Source organism: Pleurodeles waltl, chromosome 8 (assembly GCF_031143425.1).
Source record: "Pleurodeles waltl isolate 20211129_DDA chromosome 8, aPleWal1.hap1.20221129, whole genome shotgun sequence".
In the NCBI taxonomy this organism is placed as follows: domain Eukaryota; kingdom Metazoa; phylum Chordata; class Amphibia; order Caudata; family Salamandridae; genus Pleurodeles; species Pleurodeles waltl.
In genome coordinates this window covers 1420722057-1420736068 of record NC_090447.1, presented here as the reverse complement: position 1 = coordinate 1420736068, position 14012 = coordinate 1420722057, and the positions used below count along the sequence as shown (strand labels likewise).

The 14012-nt window shown below is 46.5% G+C and overlaps 1 protein-coding gene across 1 annotated transcript in view; it reads right to left on the bottom strand.

Annotated features, from left to right (window-relative positions):
- Positions 1 to 262: 262 nt before the first annotated feature.
- Positions 263 to 14012, bottom strand: part of LOC138248710 (E3 ubiquitin-protein ligase TTC3-like) — a 1210547-nt gene continuing 1196797 nt past the window's right edge. Inside the window, exon 46 of the mRNA XM_069202542.1 lies at positions 263 to 2253. Within this exon, the coding sequence (XP_069058643.1) occupies positions 2146 to 2253 (108 nt within the window). The 3' untranslated portion in view covers positions 263 to 2145. The remainder of the gene's footprint in view (positions 2254 to 14012) is intronic.

Below are 14012 nucleotides of genomic sequence, written 5' to 3'. Positions count from 1 at the left end.
CCCGGTCACAGCCCCATATCTCACAATCATAATTCAACTAAATTCATAAGGCCTGGAAAATACTAACACGATTTTCAAAGATAATCATCCACTTAAATCCAAAGGTACACCAATAAGTAAAGCAAATGGCACATGCATTGAGAAAGGAATTAAAACAAATATATGTATACAATTATTTGAAAACTTAAGTTCTCCCACATACTTTGATAAAGGAATTAAAACAATCTCAAGGAATAAAATGATTGCTAATCATTTGCCATGCTGAATTCTTCGAGAAAGGTTTTTTTTTTAATAAAAAAACGTAAATGATAAAAATAAATTGAATGCTCAAGCTATAATAAATGAGCATGATTTAAATGTAGGCGTTGCTACTGCGTAACATATTGCGTATGATATGACAGTTGTAAAGGTTAAAGAATAAACAAATGGGCTTTGCCTCCGTTATGAATAATGCATGGAAAACAATGTGATGCATGGAAAACAATGTGATGCAACTTCCTGTGTCCACTGGTGACACTCTAGGATGAGAATGTAACAACATATCATGTACAACATTTCGGGTCAGGTGCATTTTAATTTTTGGGAGTGTTAAGTACATCACTCAAAAAGATTTCTGTAGGTGGTATTTGAATTTGTCAACAGTAAAAAGAGTTGGCAGTACTTTAATATGCTGTACAAAATGTTATTTATTGATATACCACTGGCAACAAAGCAACATATATTATTTAGTCCAATGTTAAACGTATTGCCACTGACAAATACAAATACCACAATTCACATCTGGCCGTTACCATTGACATTTTCAAAGATTTCCAAGGTTTCATTATGTGGCCTGTTGAGGCTATACTTTTGCATGCCAACTACAAGCATCTTCCTGTAACAGGTGTCAGGACATTCTTACCACTCAGCTATCTTTATTTTAGGCCAGTTAACATGACTAAATAATATCAGCAATAAGAAAAACTACTTTATCAGGAAGGGCCAGTCTATACAGAGTGCCACTCAGTTACCTAAAATACTGCTGTGTATTATTTCACTAAAGACACTACAGCCTGGAAGATACAGGGCCCCATTTCTATCTGACACCTATGTTTAGATGTACACTTTATTACACTTTATTGCACTTTATCCCTGTTCCTTAAGCATTAGGAGCGTTAAACGTCAGGGTCCTAATCTGGGATCATTCATGTAGGCATACGACATTTACGTTCTTTAAGTTGCTGAATGCATCCCAAAGAGACCCAGATACTGACATACCAATTTATCAAGCTTTCTTTTCATAACTCAAGAGTTAATGTCTTTTTCATAAGCTCTCATTTAGTTACGAAAATGGCCCCTACGATAGTGTAAATAAGTGCTAACGATTGTTAGGCTATGCTTCACTCTCTAATGCTGAACCCATATGTCATGCGAACAGCCTTTAACCAAATGGTAGCCAAATGATGTCATGCTCATGGGGAAAAAACAGCATAATAAAAAAAGAAGAGAAGGTCCTCAGAAAGCTGTACCCTCTTCTGGACAGTTATGACTAGCATTACAAAGCTCTGTCTGGCTTCTGGACATTTATGACTAGCATTACAAAGCTCTGTCTGGCTTCTGGACATTTATGACTAGCATTACAAAGCTCTGTCTGGCTTCTTGACATTTACGACTAGCATTACAAAGCTATGTCTTTTTTCTGGACATTTATGACTAGCATTACAAAGCGGTGCTTAGCCTCTGGACATTTATGACAATGCTTAGCTTCTGGACATCTATGACTAGCATTACAAAACTGTGCTTGACTTCTGGATCTTTATAACTATGATTAGCTTCTGTACATTTACGACTAGCATTACAAAGATGAGCTTGGGTTTTGGGCAATGATGGCCAGTATTACAAAGTTGTTGTTGGCTTTAGAACATCTAGGACTGGTATTCCAAAGCGATGCTCGGCTTTTGTACAATTTTAAATAGTTTTAAAAAGCTGATGTCCGCTTTGGGACTTTTATGTATTCCAAAGCGGCACTTGGATTTTGGACATTTGTGACTAGTATTAGAAAGATGCTCTTAAATTTGAGTGTCAGGAAAGCAATCGCTGCTTGAATGAAAGGAACGGCGAAACAGTGGGGTACAGCAATATGAATGCACAAAACGTTATAAAGTATTAAGTAGGTCGCTTCCTGCTTCTAAGAACTGGGAAATCTTCATTCAGGAGGACATGAACACGACATGTTGGGCAAGTACTTTGTGCGTTTAACCAGGTTTTAATGCACTGCAACAAGACAGAAAAAAGAAACGGCAGTTAAAATATATTGTTTTTGTTATATACAACAGTAATAGTTTACCAGGTCATACTAAGGCAATACAGCATTTTAATTAGTTTCTCCAAGCACACTTTTATAACTAATATTTGATTACATGATCACGTGCTGAGATTGGTATTAAGTTTTTCAGCTATTGTGTATACTTTTTTTGTTAAATGGAGGTTTAGAGGTCCTGGAATCAAGATTAGATCGACTTGCTTATCTGCAGAAATCACAAAGGAAAATGTAGCTGTTGATAAACAAAAATACTAAAGTATTAAACTGCAGTATTTTTAGATCTACTGAGTCTCTTTCATTTTCAACTCCTGGAAACTTTCCCGAAGCAAATAAAATTGCACTTGGTAGCATCCTTGCAACAGTGGCATACATACCTAACACCTTTGAGCCCCTACAAACCTTTCTTTTGAATCGAGGCAGATAGCTGGAGATGATCTTTCGCCAGAAGCTAATCCACAGACCGCAGCCTTTTTGGCAGAAACAGAAAAGAGCATAATGGACGAAGAACACTAAAAATATTCACAGATGACTACATTATGCCCAGCTTTCTTCCGCTACCAAACCTTACTATCAAGCTATATAAAGTACCAGAAATAGGAGAATAGCAAAAAGTTACGTTAGGCTGGGTTATAGAACAAATAGATTACAGAAAAGTTGCTGAACCAAACAATACTTGCTCCCTAACAATTAATGCAGAAGTGTTTACTGGACACACCCTTTGCCCTTGTGCCCTCTGTGTTCCACCCTCTGAAAGTCTCAGTGGGGCCAGGAGAAGGGATGCTGAGTATGGGGACAGAAGTGTTGAGCGCAGTTGGCAGTGCCCAACAGGCTCTTGGCATAGGTGCGTAGAGTGCCTACAAAGCACGACTGGAGTTCATGTTTAGTGGGTGCTGGGAATAATGATTGTGGAACGGAAGCCCACGAGCTGGGGCAACGCTGCACCCACAGCCCATGAGACATAGCCTAAGTAAGAACTTATCCCCATCCACCTCAGTACAAGACCATGCTTAGCAGGCCTGGGAATGGTGTATGGTGGACATGGCATCAGTGTAAGGAATGACCAAAGACCAGACCCTGCATCCAAAGCCTGCTCGGTATGGGCAAAGATTTGACTCAATGCACTGCCAGCAGCATTGTACTTGTAAGGAAATGCTTCTTTTTTGTATGGACACCCCCACGTTTTTCAACTAATCCTGCTGGGTTTTTCCACTCAGTGTACTTAGGCCTTGCTAACCAGACCTCAGTGCCACGGTTGAAAAGCGTGTGTTACATGGTACCCAGAGCCTGTAAGTTAGAGTCTCAACCCCAGGGATTGCAGCACAGATTGTACTACCATGGGTGTGACAAAGGTAAAATTACTCTCACGTTCTGCCAATGCAGACTGGAAGAACAATTTTGAACTTCTAGTCTGACTGCCATTTAAAGCCATGGCAAAGTCAAATGCCTCCCCTGAAACGTGTTAGTCATTCCTATGGCAGGCCTAGAGAGCCCTAGGGTAGGGTGCAGCATATTTAATGGTCAGAACATGTAATTCTCATGTTCTGTCAGTAGAACCATGAAATTGTTGTTTTTACTGTGCAAAGACTTGGTCGACTTGTTTGCGAGTGCGGGGTTACACTCTGACTCTCCTCAGCTGTGCTAACTCCTGAACAGTGGGACCAAAGTTAATACTACAAGGTATCAAACAACTCGAAATCAGTGTAACAAGTTACAATGTGCCACTTTCTAGCCTTCAATTTCCTTAGTGGTTAAACATGTAGCTTGATCCAGAGACAGCTTTCTGCCCTCCCAGGAAAGGAGACAATAGGGGCCTGCACTGATGAGAGGTGTTACCTCCCTCCTACAGGAAGCCACACAGGTGGGGGCCCAAAAGGAGAGTTTCAAAGCTGAACCCGCCTTTGAAGAGCAAATTGTGAACATTTGGGAGAGGAGCAGCCCCATTGTTTAGGCAGATTAGATTGCACCCAGCAAGGAGAGGGAAAGCCGGTTGTCAAACTAGGTTTTCAGGTGCACATAGCCACACCCTTGGGTTGTGCTAGGGAGCTCTGGACTCAGAAGGGTTCTACCATATTGAGAGTGGACAGAATGGCGCATCTTAGGAAAGCCAGATGCCACACTTCCCAAGGAGTGGTCATGAGGATGGAGGGAACCTAGTAGTCCATTGGCTGCATCTACCCTGAGTGCACTTTCTGAGCATAAATAGAGCACCCAGATGTCAGCTGGACTGGAAGAAGGACCGAAGAAGGACTGCCCTGCTACACCATGGAACGGGGAGAGAGAGGCTGCACTGGCATGGATTGCACCTGCTGAACTTGGTGATTAGCAAAGGAGAGGGACTGTTCACGGAGGAGTCATCTCCAGGGCCCAGCCAAAGTCAAGAGACTTCAAGGGTCAGTTAGCTGACCTCCTGTTCACAGCACAGGACCACAACAGATGAGAAGCCTGCTGTGGCAAGTTGGTAAGCCAGAATATTCAGATTGCCACTAACTTCCACAGTGAAGCACCATAGACCCGGAACTGACGCTCAAAGCTGCACTCAGGGTGGCTGAGCCCGGAACAGTCGTCCAGAAGCAGAGTTATCACCCAGGGAAGGATTGGGCTGAGACTGCAATATCAGCCCTGTGGAAACTGGACTTCTTACAGCACAGAGAGGACTTCGAGGGATGTCAATCCTGTGACTAGGCCTGCCTCACCCCCTTTGTGGACTGAGGAGTAGCAACAGAAAGAACCCTGTCAACCGAATTGCATCCACAACATCCTTGAACTTCTCAGTATCCTGCATTCCTTGCATGAGGTCCACTTCCACAGGAAACCACTGCAATGGGTAAACATGCCTGGAACTGACTGAGGAGTGCATCTACTCTGGAGGTATCTGTTTCTGAGGACCTTGCAAGTCCCCCTGACTGGCTCCATATGGGAATTGGTTGCCTAAAGTAACTCTAAGTGACTGCATTACAAGTAGCCCAATTTTTTTGTGCAAAAAGTTTTGAAGTGTTAAATTAATTGAATTTGCCAATGCTTGTTCGCTGTTGAGTGAAATACTTTGATTTACTATACCTTGTAAATTCTATATCTCTGGAATACTCTGGTGGATCTTTTTTGTTTCGGGGGGCTAAAAATACATTAAAATGCAGTCTATTTTTATAAATCGGTGTCAGATTTCCTTGGTGTTTTGTCAATCTCTTCTTCAATTGTTGTGGTGCTGTTTATAATTTTTACACTTGTTCCTCTGTGTAAGCCTTCATGCTCATTGTCACAGCTACCCAGGGCTGAGCTGAACTGATCCTAAAGGGGGTGGTATGTGTATTACACAGTGAGGTCACACAACAAGACCATTTAATAGACCCCGTTTCCCCACAATCCTTGACTGGCTCCAATGAAGTCAGTGATAATGTCAATTGAGCTAGAATATATCATGGCACCAGTGGTGCACTCAATATTATAATTTGTGATGTACAAGAGGCAGCACATTGAGACAGTTACGATCGAACAAGTTACTCACCTTAGGTAACACCTTATCTGGCAGAGATGCTTATCGAGCCGCAGATTCCTTGCCTTAAAATATTCCCCAGGCATTAGACTGGATCTGGTACATCTTGAGTTGTACCTCTGCATGGCGGCAGATGGACCCAAATGGCTCCACATCAATGTTGTCCACGCTGGATGTGTGCAATGCCTAGATAGGCTCCACCCCAGCACGCTGACCTCACTTTTTATGTGACTGTTTCCACGCCAGGAGCATTGAGTCACGCAAATGTGTTGTGACTAGAGTACAAGAACTACAGGCCGACAAGGACCTTTGCAGGCGGAGTTCAGTTCGGAGTACAGGAAGGATGGAAGGGTCAGTAACGAATATGCAGCTAGATAGCCTCTCTACCAGATAAGGTGGTAACTGTTCATCTAACAGAGACTTCTAGCCTCAGATTCCGTACCTTAAAATGGATACCAAAGCAATCCCTCCCCGGAGGTGGGTCTGCGAACTGACTGAGACAAAAAAAGGATTGGATGGGCAAAGTGTCTGACACAACGGATCGGACGGTCATGGCAGTAGTGTTTAGTAAATGTGTGTAGGGAAGCCCATATAACAGCATGACAGATGTCCAGGACAGGGACCCTACGAGCTAACGCAGTGGTTGCAGCTTTGGCTATTGTCGAATGAGCCCACAAGCCTTCAGAGGGTTGCTTCTTTGCCAGAGTAACAGATCTTAATGCAGAGTACAATCCATTTGGAGATGGTACGCTTCTGCGCTGCTTTCCCTTTCTTTGTACTGGTGAGACCTGTAGGAGGCTGGCCTGGTTTGTAGTGGGTACTTACACCTTATACCAGGTCCAGTTATCCCTTATTAGTGAATTGTAGTAGTGTTTTAGCAGCTTAGGCTGATAGAGGTAGCTATTGCAGAGCAGCTTAGGCTGAACTAGGAGACATGCAAAGCTCCTGCAATACCACTTATAGTTACACAGTAAATATACACAAGTAAAGACAATACTCAGTGTTACCAAAAATAAAGGTCATTTATTTGGGTGACACAAGGCCAAAAAATCTCAGAGGCAATACTCCATCTGGAGGTAAGTGTTATACACGATATATACACCAGACACCAAAATAAGGTTAGTAATTAGACATAGGATAGAGCAAACAATAGGAAATGCTATAGAATGCAATGGGAGAAAATAGGTCTAGGGGCAACACAACCAATATACTAAGAAAGTGGAATGCTAATCACAAATTCCCCCCTAGACAAGTGTAGTGTTTAGAGAATCGCTGAGAGAGTAGGAAAACCACAAAGGTGAGTAAAATACCCCACCGAGAGCCCCAGAAAGTAGGAGTAAAGTACTGCGAGTTTCCTTAGGACACACTACAAGGCTTGAATAGAGTTATTGCAAGAACCAAGCAAGACTGCAAACAACAAATGTTGGATTCCCGGTCCTGAAGACCTGCAAAGAGAGGAGACCAAGTCCAGATGTCGGAAGAAGTTCCAGGAGGACAGGAGACCCTGCCAACCTAGAAGAGGGTGCAAAAGAAGAGTCCCAGGTTGGACGAAGACTGCAGAAATGCACCAAAGGACGATGGCTGCGGGTTCCTGCGTGATGCAATGGATGTCCCATGAAGAGATGTTGGATGCAGGCGAGTTTCAGCACTGGATTCCTCAAACAAGCCTTGGTTCAAGCAAAGTCACGTTTTGCGTCAAAGTGGCGCAGCTGGACCCAAGCCTCAACTCGGACTTAGGAGGCAGAGGGTGTTCCCAACACTGGAGGGAACCCACAGATGACCGGCAGCACCCACGTACCCAGGACACGGGGACAAAGAAGGTGCAAATTGCGGTTGTTGCAGCACTACAAAGGAAGGTCCTACGCCGCCGGAGAACTCAGCGAGTTGAGCATCGCAGGATAGAGTGCTGGGGACCTGGGCCAGGCTGTGCACAAAGGATTCTTGCAAATAGTGCACAGAGGCCTCAGAAGGTGAAGATGACACTGTGCACAGGGGTACTGTCGCAAACGGGGAAGGCAAGCTCTTACCTCCTCCAAATTTGGACAGTAGGACCTTACGACAGTGTGTTGAAGGAGTCCACCACCTGTGTTCCAAAGAGCACGCTCGTCGCCAGGAGAGGAGTCGAAGAGAACCGGTCGTCGACTTAGGAGGTGTCTGCAAGTGCAGGGAAGTGACTCAGTCATTCCGCAGGAGATTTCTTCTGTCCTTCTGGTGCAGGGTAAAGACAGGGCGTGCACACCATGGATACTGTTGCAGTTGTTGGCTGGAACCACTGTATTAGCAACAAAGTATCCAGGGCTACATTTCCTCTGCAACTTCAGCTTCAGCCAGCAACTGATAGATAGGCACCACCCCTGTGCACTAATGTCATTTTCTTTTCACAACTTTCCACACCAGAAGGAGTAGCCATGAAGACCACTGAGATTGGTGCGCAAGAGCTATGGCCCTGAAAGGGAGTCCCTGTCCTTAGCAATTAGTTCACAGAGAGCATAGGTGGGTCGGTAAGGAATGTGCAACTAGAATACGTCTCTACCAGATAATTGGTTACCCATGGTAAGTAACTTGTTCATATGATAGAGACTTTTAGTTGCAGAATTCTTACCTTAGAATAGATACTCAAGCAATACCATCTCCGGAGGTGGGTCTGTGAACTAAGATCATACTAGGAAGTCCTGCAGGACTGAACGGGCAAAGTGCCCATCCCTTCGGACCGGACTGTCCAGGCAGTAGAGTTTGGTGTGCAGGGATGCCTATGTCGCCGCCTGGCAGATGTCCAGGACTGGAACTCCTCATGCTAACACAGGGGTTGCAGCTGTTGTTCTGGTAGAGTGAACACCCAAAGCCACAGGGGCTTGCTTCTTAGCCAAAGCATAGCACAGTTTGATGCAGAGAACAACCCATCTAGAGATGGTTCTCTTCTGCACAGCTCGTCCTTACTTCGCATCCACTTAACCCACAAAGAGTTGATCATCCACTCGGAACTCTCTGGTATAATCAAGGTAGAATGCCAATGCTCTTTTTGGGTCCAGGCAGTGGAGTCTCTCCTCTTCCTTAGAAGGATCTGGGGGGTGTAAACAGTAGGGAGTGGCCTACATGAAAGAGTGTGACTACCTTAGGCAGAAAGGAAGCCCTGGTATGAAGAACCACTTTGTCAGGATGGACAGAGGTGAAAGGTGGCTTTGAGGAAAGAGCCTGCAGCTCACTCACTCTGCGGGCAGAGGGGATGGCTATAAAGAAGACTGTTTTTAGAGTAAGCAGGCGAAGCCGGAGTAGGAAGCTGGCTCAGTTTAAGGTGTACACCTATAAAGGCACCCTATACTGAGTTCACACAACCCTCAGTGATAGTGTTTAGGTGTCCAGATAGCAAAAGCTCTCTAGGGTTAGCTATGGTGAGCGGCTAAAGCTTATCCAGGAGGAGTGTAAAGCACTTGCAATACCACAATAATCAGTAACCAATCACAAGTAAAAAAAAAACACACCAGGTGTTGCAAAAATAAAGGTTTCTTTATCTACCTAGAGATATATAGACACAAAAATATACACTTAGTATACCCTTAGTAATAATCAGGAAAAACATAAAAATGCATGGGGCCCTAAGGGGGAGGAAACCATACACTAAGAAAGTGGTAAAAGAATGCAGGTGCCCGAACAAAGAAGGTGTGTAAGGACCCCGGTGCTAGGGGAGTAGGAAATTACGAGAGGTAAGTACTAGAAATCCCGCAAGTGCAGGTGCAGGCGCAGAGCTGTTATCAAGCCGGGTGGACCCTTCCCAGTGGACCCCAAGAAAATCAGTTGGCACAAAGAAGGTTGGAGAGTGCCCCCACCTGTGGATATCCAGAAGACCGGAGTACCTACACCAGAAAGCGCAAGTGCAATAGGGGTGACGTGACGACAGAAACCCTAGATGAAGTCAACGGAAGCCTCAGTTGTCCAGCTGCTGCCGTGACTCATGGACCAGGCTGGTGGAACCAAAAGGTGGGGTCTGGACAAGAAGAACCTGAAAGAGAAGAGGACAGTGTCCAGACCCACTGTTCTGGAGGTGAAATTCCGACAGGACGGTAAAAGAAGAAGTCCAGCTGCGGAGTCCTGGGGGATGCAGGAGATCTGTGGACTCGCCCACGGACTGTCCCAAGACAGCTGACAGAATGCAGGAGGGTCAGGAGCTAGAAGGAACACCAACAAGCTTTGGCAAATGCGAATCACGGTTGAAAGGAAGTTTGCAGATTTTGGAGGACCAGCAAGGTCCTAGTGACTCGACCATTGGTGGGGAGTCAGGGCACACCTTCAGCAGGAAGGAAAGCCAGTTGGAGTTGGAGGAGCCCACTCAAGTGACCCACTGACAGCAGGCACAAGGAGTCGCACGGAGGCCATCAGCAGCACAACAAATCAGGACTCCTGCATCGAAGGAGCTGCAGAGTGGAAGCTGAATCTGGAGTTGCAGAGTGCTGGGGCTTCGAGGAGCTCGGACATCTTCTTGGAGGAAGAGCCAACAAGCCTTGGCAGGAGCAACAGTCGTGGTCACAAGGTTTCCGTTCCAGTGGCTGCAGCAAGGGTACACCATCTCCCAAGTTGGTCAGAAGACAAGTAGGACCCGGAGAGAACCAGAGAACCACCACCTGTGAGCACAGCCTTTACGTTGTACGTGGACAGCAGGATCCACCGGCCGGTTGTCGTTGTCATGAGGTTCCTGTAGATGCAGAGGAGTCACTCCTTCACTCCAAGGGAGATTCCTTCTTGCTTCTTGGATGCAGGCAGAGTCCTTGGGACTCTGGAGGACGCACAGCCACGGATGTTGCAGAAGTCTTGCAGGAGCTGAAACAATGCTGCAGTGGGAGCCCTCACAACTGGATATTCTTTTTGCAGTTCCAAAAGCAGACCAGCAGCAGTTCTGGAGGCCAGGAGCAGAAGAAGTTTTGCAGAGAGTTCCTTGAAGAGCCTTGCTCGACGAATATGAGGACCCCACCCTCGGGGGAGCCCTTAAGTAACCCTAAAAGGGGGTTGATCACTCTCTGAAGGGACCTCTGGTAGGGCTGGCTCAGTGTATGGTGTCCACCTATGGTGTGGCACCCTATACTCAGTCCAGGCAAACCTTAGTGATAGCGAAAAGGTGTCCAGATAGCAGAATCTCTCTACGAGTAGCTGAGGCAAGCGGCTAAAACTTATCCAGGATGAATGTAAAGCACTTGTAGTACCACAATAGCCAGACAATAGCTTAGTCACAAGAACACCACAACTGTTGTAAAAATAAAGGATACTTATTACAGCACTATTAGTAAACTGAAATTGGTATATCTCCGTTTGGAGATATTACATACAATTATACACATAAAATACATAGCAAAAATAGCATAAAAATATACAGGGTCCTAAGGGAATAGGACACGCAGGACCCAGAGGAGGCCAGAGACTCACCCCCTGTGTTGCAGGATCTTCAGGTATCCAGAGGCAGCAGACCCCACCAATCGATAGACAATGCACTGAGGTGTCTGTGGTTGCAAGGGAGTGACTCCTTCACTCCAGGGGAGATTCCTTCTTGTTTCCTGTTGAGTCCTTGTTACCCTGGAGGATGCACAACATTTGATGTTGCAGAATTCTTGCAGGATCCGGAGAAACAATGTTGCAGTGTGAGCCTTTCCACCAAAAGCAGACATGTTTGGTTCCAGGCAAAGACCAGTAGCGATTCCAAAGGCATGGGGCAGAAGATGTATTGCAAAAAGTTCCTTGTAGAGTCTTGCTTGATGAATCTGAGGACTTGACGAATCTGAGGACCCACCCACGAGGGAGCTCTTAAATAACTCTAAAAGGGAGGTGGTCACTCTCTGCAGTGACATACCTATTAGAGGGGGTCAGGGACATCACTTCCGTGGCTTAACCAACTAGATGCTCCCAGGGACCGATGCCCTTCTTATTGTTAAGATGGCAGTCTCAAGTGGCCACCTGGCAGAGTTCTGGGCACCTCCCTAGGGGAGGAGCTAGACAGGGGGTGGTCACTCCCCTGTCCTTTATGTAGCTTTGCACCAGAGTGGAAACCAGGAGTTCCTGAACTGGTGCAAACCGGTTTATGCCAGAAGGGCACCAAATGTGCCCTTCAAAGCAGTCTAGTGGTCCTCAGAGGCCACCCCACCCCACCCCAGCCCTCAGACACCTAATACAAAAGGAGAGGTGGTCACACCTCTCCACTGTCGGAAATTCTTTGCTCTGGTCCTCCGGCCTGAGCTTGGCTCTTCAGCAGGAGGGCACAACAGTGTCTGGGGTCAGCAGCAGCGCAGGCTTGCAGCTGGACCCCAATAAGGCTGCACATCCCTTAGGGAACCCCCAGAGTACATGGCATCATGCAACTAACACAGGAATCGGTGTAGTTGCATGATTTCAACATGTTTGATATCAAACATGCCTAGGTTTGGAGTAGCCATTGTGTAGCTGGATCACTCATGCTGGCCAGTGTCCACTACATACCTTAAGATGGTGTAGGAAGTTGGCTCTGTACATACTATTTCAAAGTAAGAAATAGTGTGCACAGATTCCAAGGGTTCCCCTTAGAGGAAAGATAGTGGCGAAATTAGATAATTCTAATGCTTTATTTTGTGGTAGTGTGGTCGAGCAGTAGGCTTATCAGAGGGTAGTGTTAAGCATTTGTTGTACACACACAGGCAATAAATGAGGAACACACACTCAAATACTTACTCCTGGCCAATAGGTTTTTATATAGAAAAATATATTTTCTTAGTTTAATTTTAGAACCACAAGTTCAAGATTTGAAGTAAATACATAAAATGCAAGGTACTCCACACAGTTAAGTTAGGAACTTTGAATTAAAGCAATATCATATACAGTCTTTGTTAAAATGGCAATAAGCTATTTTAAAAGTAGACACAGTGCAAAAATCAACCGTTCCTGGGGGAGGTAAGTAATGGTTAGATTGTGAGGTAAGTAAAACACTTGCAAGTCTCAGTTCCTGGGCATAGGCAGCTCACCGTTGGAGGATCAAGGCAACCCCAAAGTTACCACACCAGCAGCTCAGGGCCGGTCAGGTGCAGAGGTCAAAGAGGTGCCCAAAACACATAGGCGCCTATGAGAACAGGGGTGCTCCGGTTCCAGTCTGCCAGCAGTTAAGTACCCGCGTCCTCAGGGGGCAGACCTGGGGGGTTTTGTAGAGCACTGGGAGGGGGGGGGGGGGGTACACAAGTAGGCACACAAAACACACCCTCAGCGGCACAGGGGTGGCCGGGTGCAGTGTGCAAAGCAGGCGTCGGGTTTTAGATAGGAAACAATGGAGGGACCCAGGGTTCACTCTAGCAGTGCAAGCAGGCACAGGTGAGTCTTCTCGGGACAGCCACCACCTGGGCTAGGCAGAGGGTCGCCTGGGGGTCACTCTTGCACGGAGGTTTGGTTCCTTCAGGCCCTGGGGGCTGCGGGTGCAGTGCTTGGTCCAGGGGTCTGGTCCCTTGTTACAGGCAGTCACGGTCAGGGGGAGCCTCTGGATTCGGGTCGCTGTGGGGGGTCCAGGGGGGTCGTCTCGGGCTACTCACGGGGTCGCAGTCGCCGGGGAGTCCTTCCTGTGGTGTTAGTTCTCTGGATCTTGAGCCGGGGGCGTCGGGTGAAGAGTGTGAAGTCTCACGATTATGGCAGGAAACGTGAAGTCTTTAAAGTTGTAGAAAAGTTGCAGATTTGTTGCAGACTGTTGAACAGAGCCACTGCTCACTGAAGTTTCTTGGTGCTGGGGGTCAGGGCAGTCCTCTGAGGCTTCAGAGATGCTGGTCCCTGTTGGATGTGTCGCTGGTTGCAGGTTTTCGAGTCTGGAGACAGGCCTGTAGGGTTGGGGCCAAAGCAGTTGTTGTTGTCTGTCATCTCTGCAGGGTTGTAGGTCAGCAGTCCTTGTTTGTAGTGCAGGGTGCAGGAATCTGATTTCCTGGGTTCGGGGGTGCCCCTAAATACTAGATTTAGGGGTGAGTTTAGGTCTGGGAGGGCAGTGGCCTATGGCTACTGTCCCAGAGGGTGGCTACACCCTCTTTGTGCCTCCTCCCTGTGGGGAGGGGGGCACATCCCTAATCCTATTGGGGGAATCCTCCAAAACTAAGATGGAGGATTTCTAAAGGCAGGGGTCACCTCAGCTCAGGACACATTAGAGGCTGGCGTCACTGGTGGGTGACTCCTTTTTTTTATAATTATCTCCTCCAGCCTTGCCGCCAAAAGTGAGAGCAGTGGCCGGAGGGGCGGGCA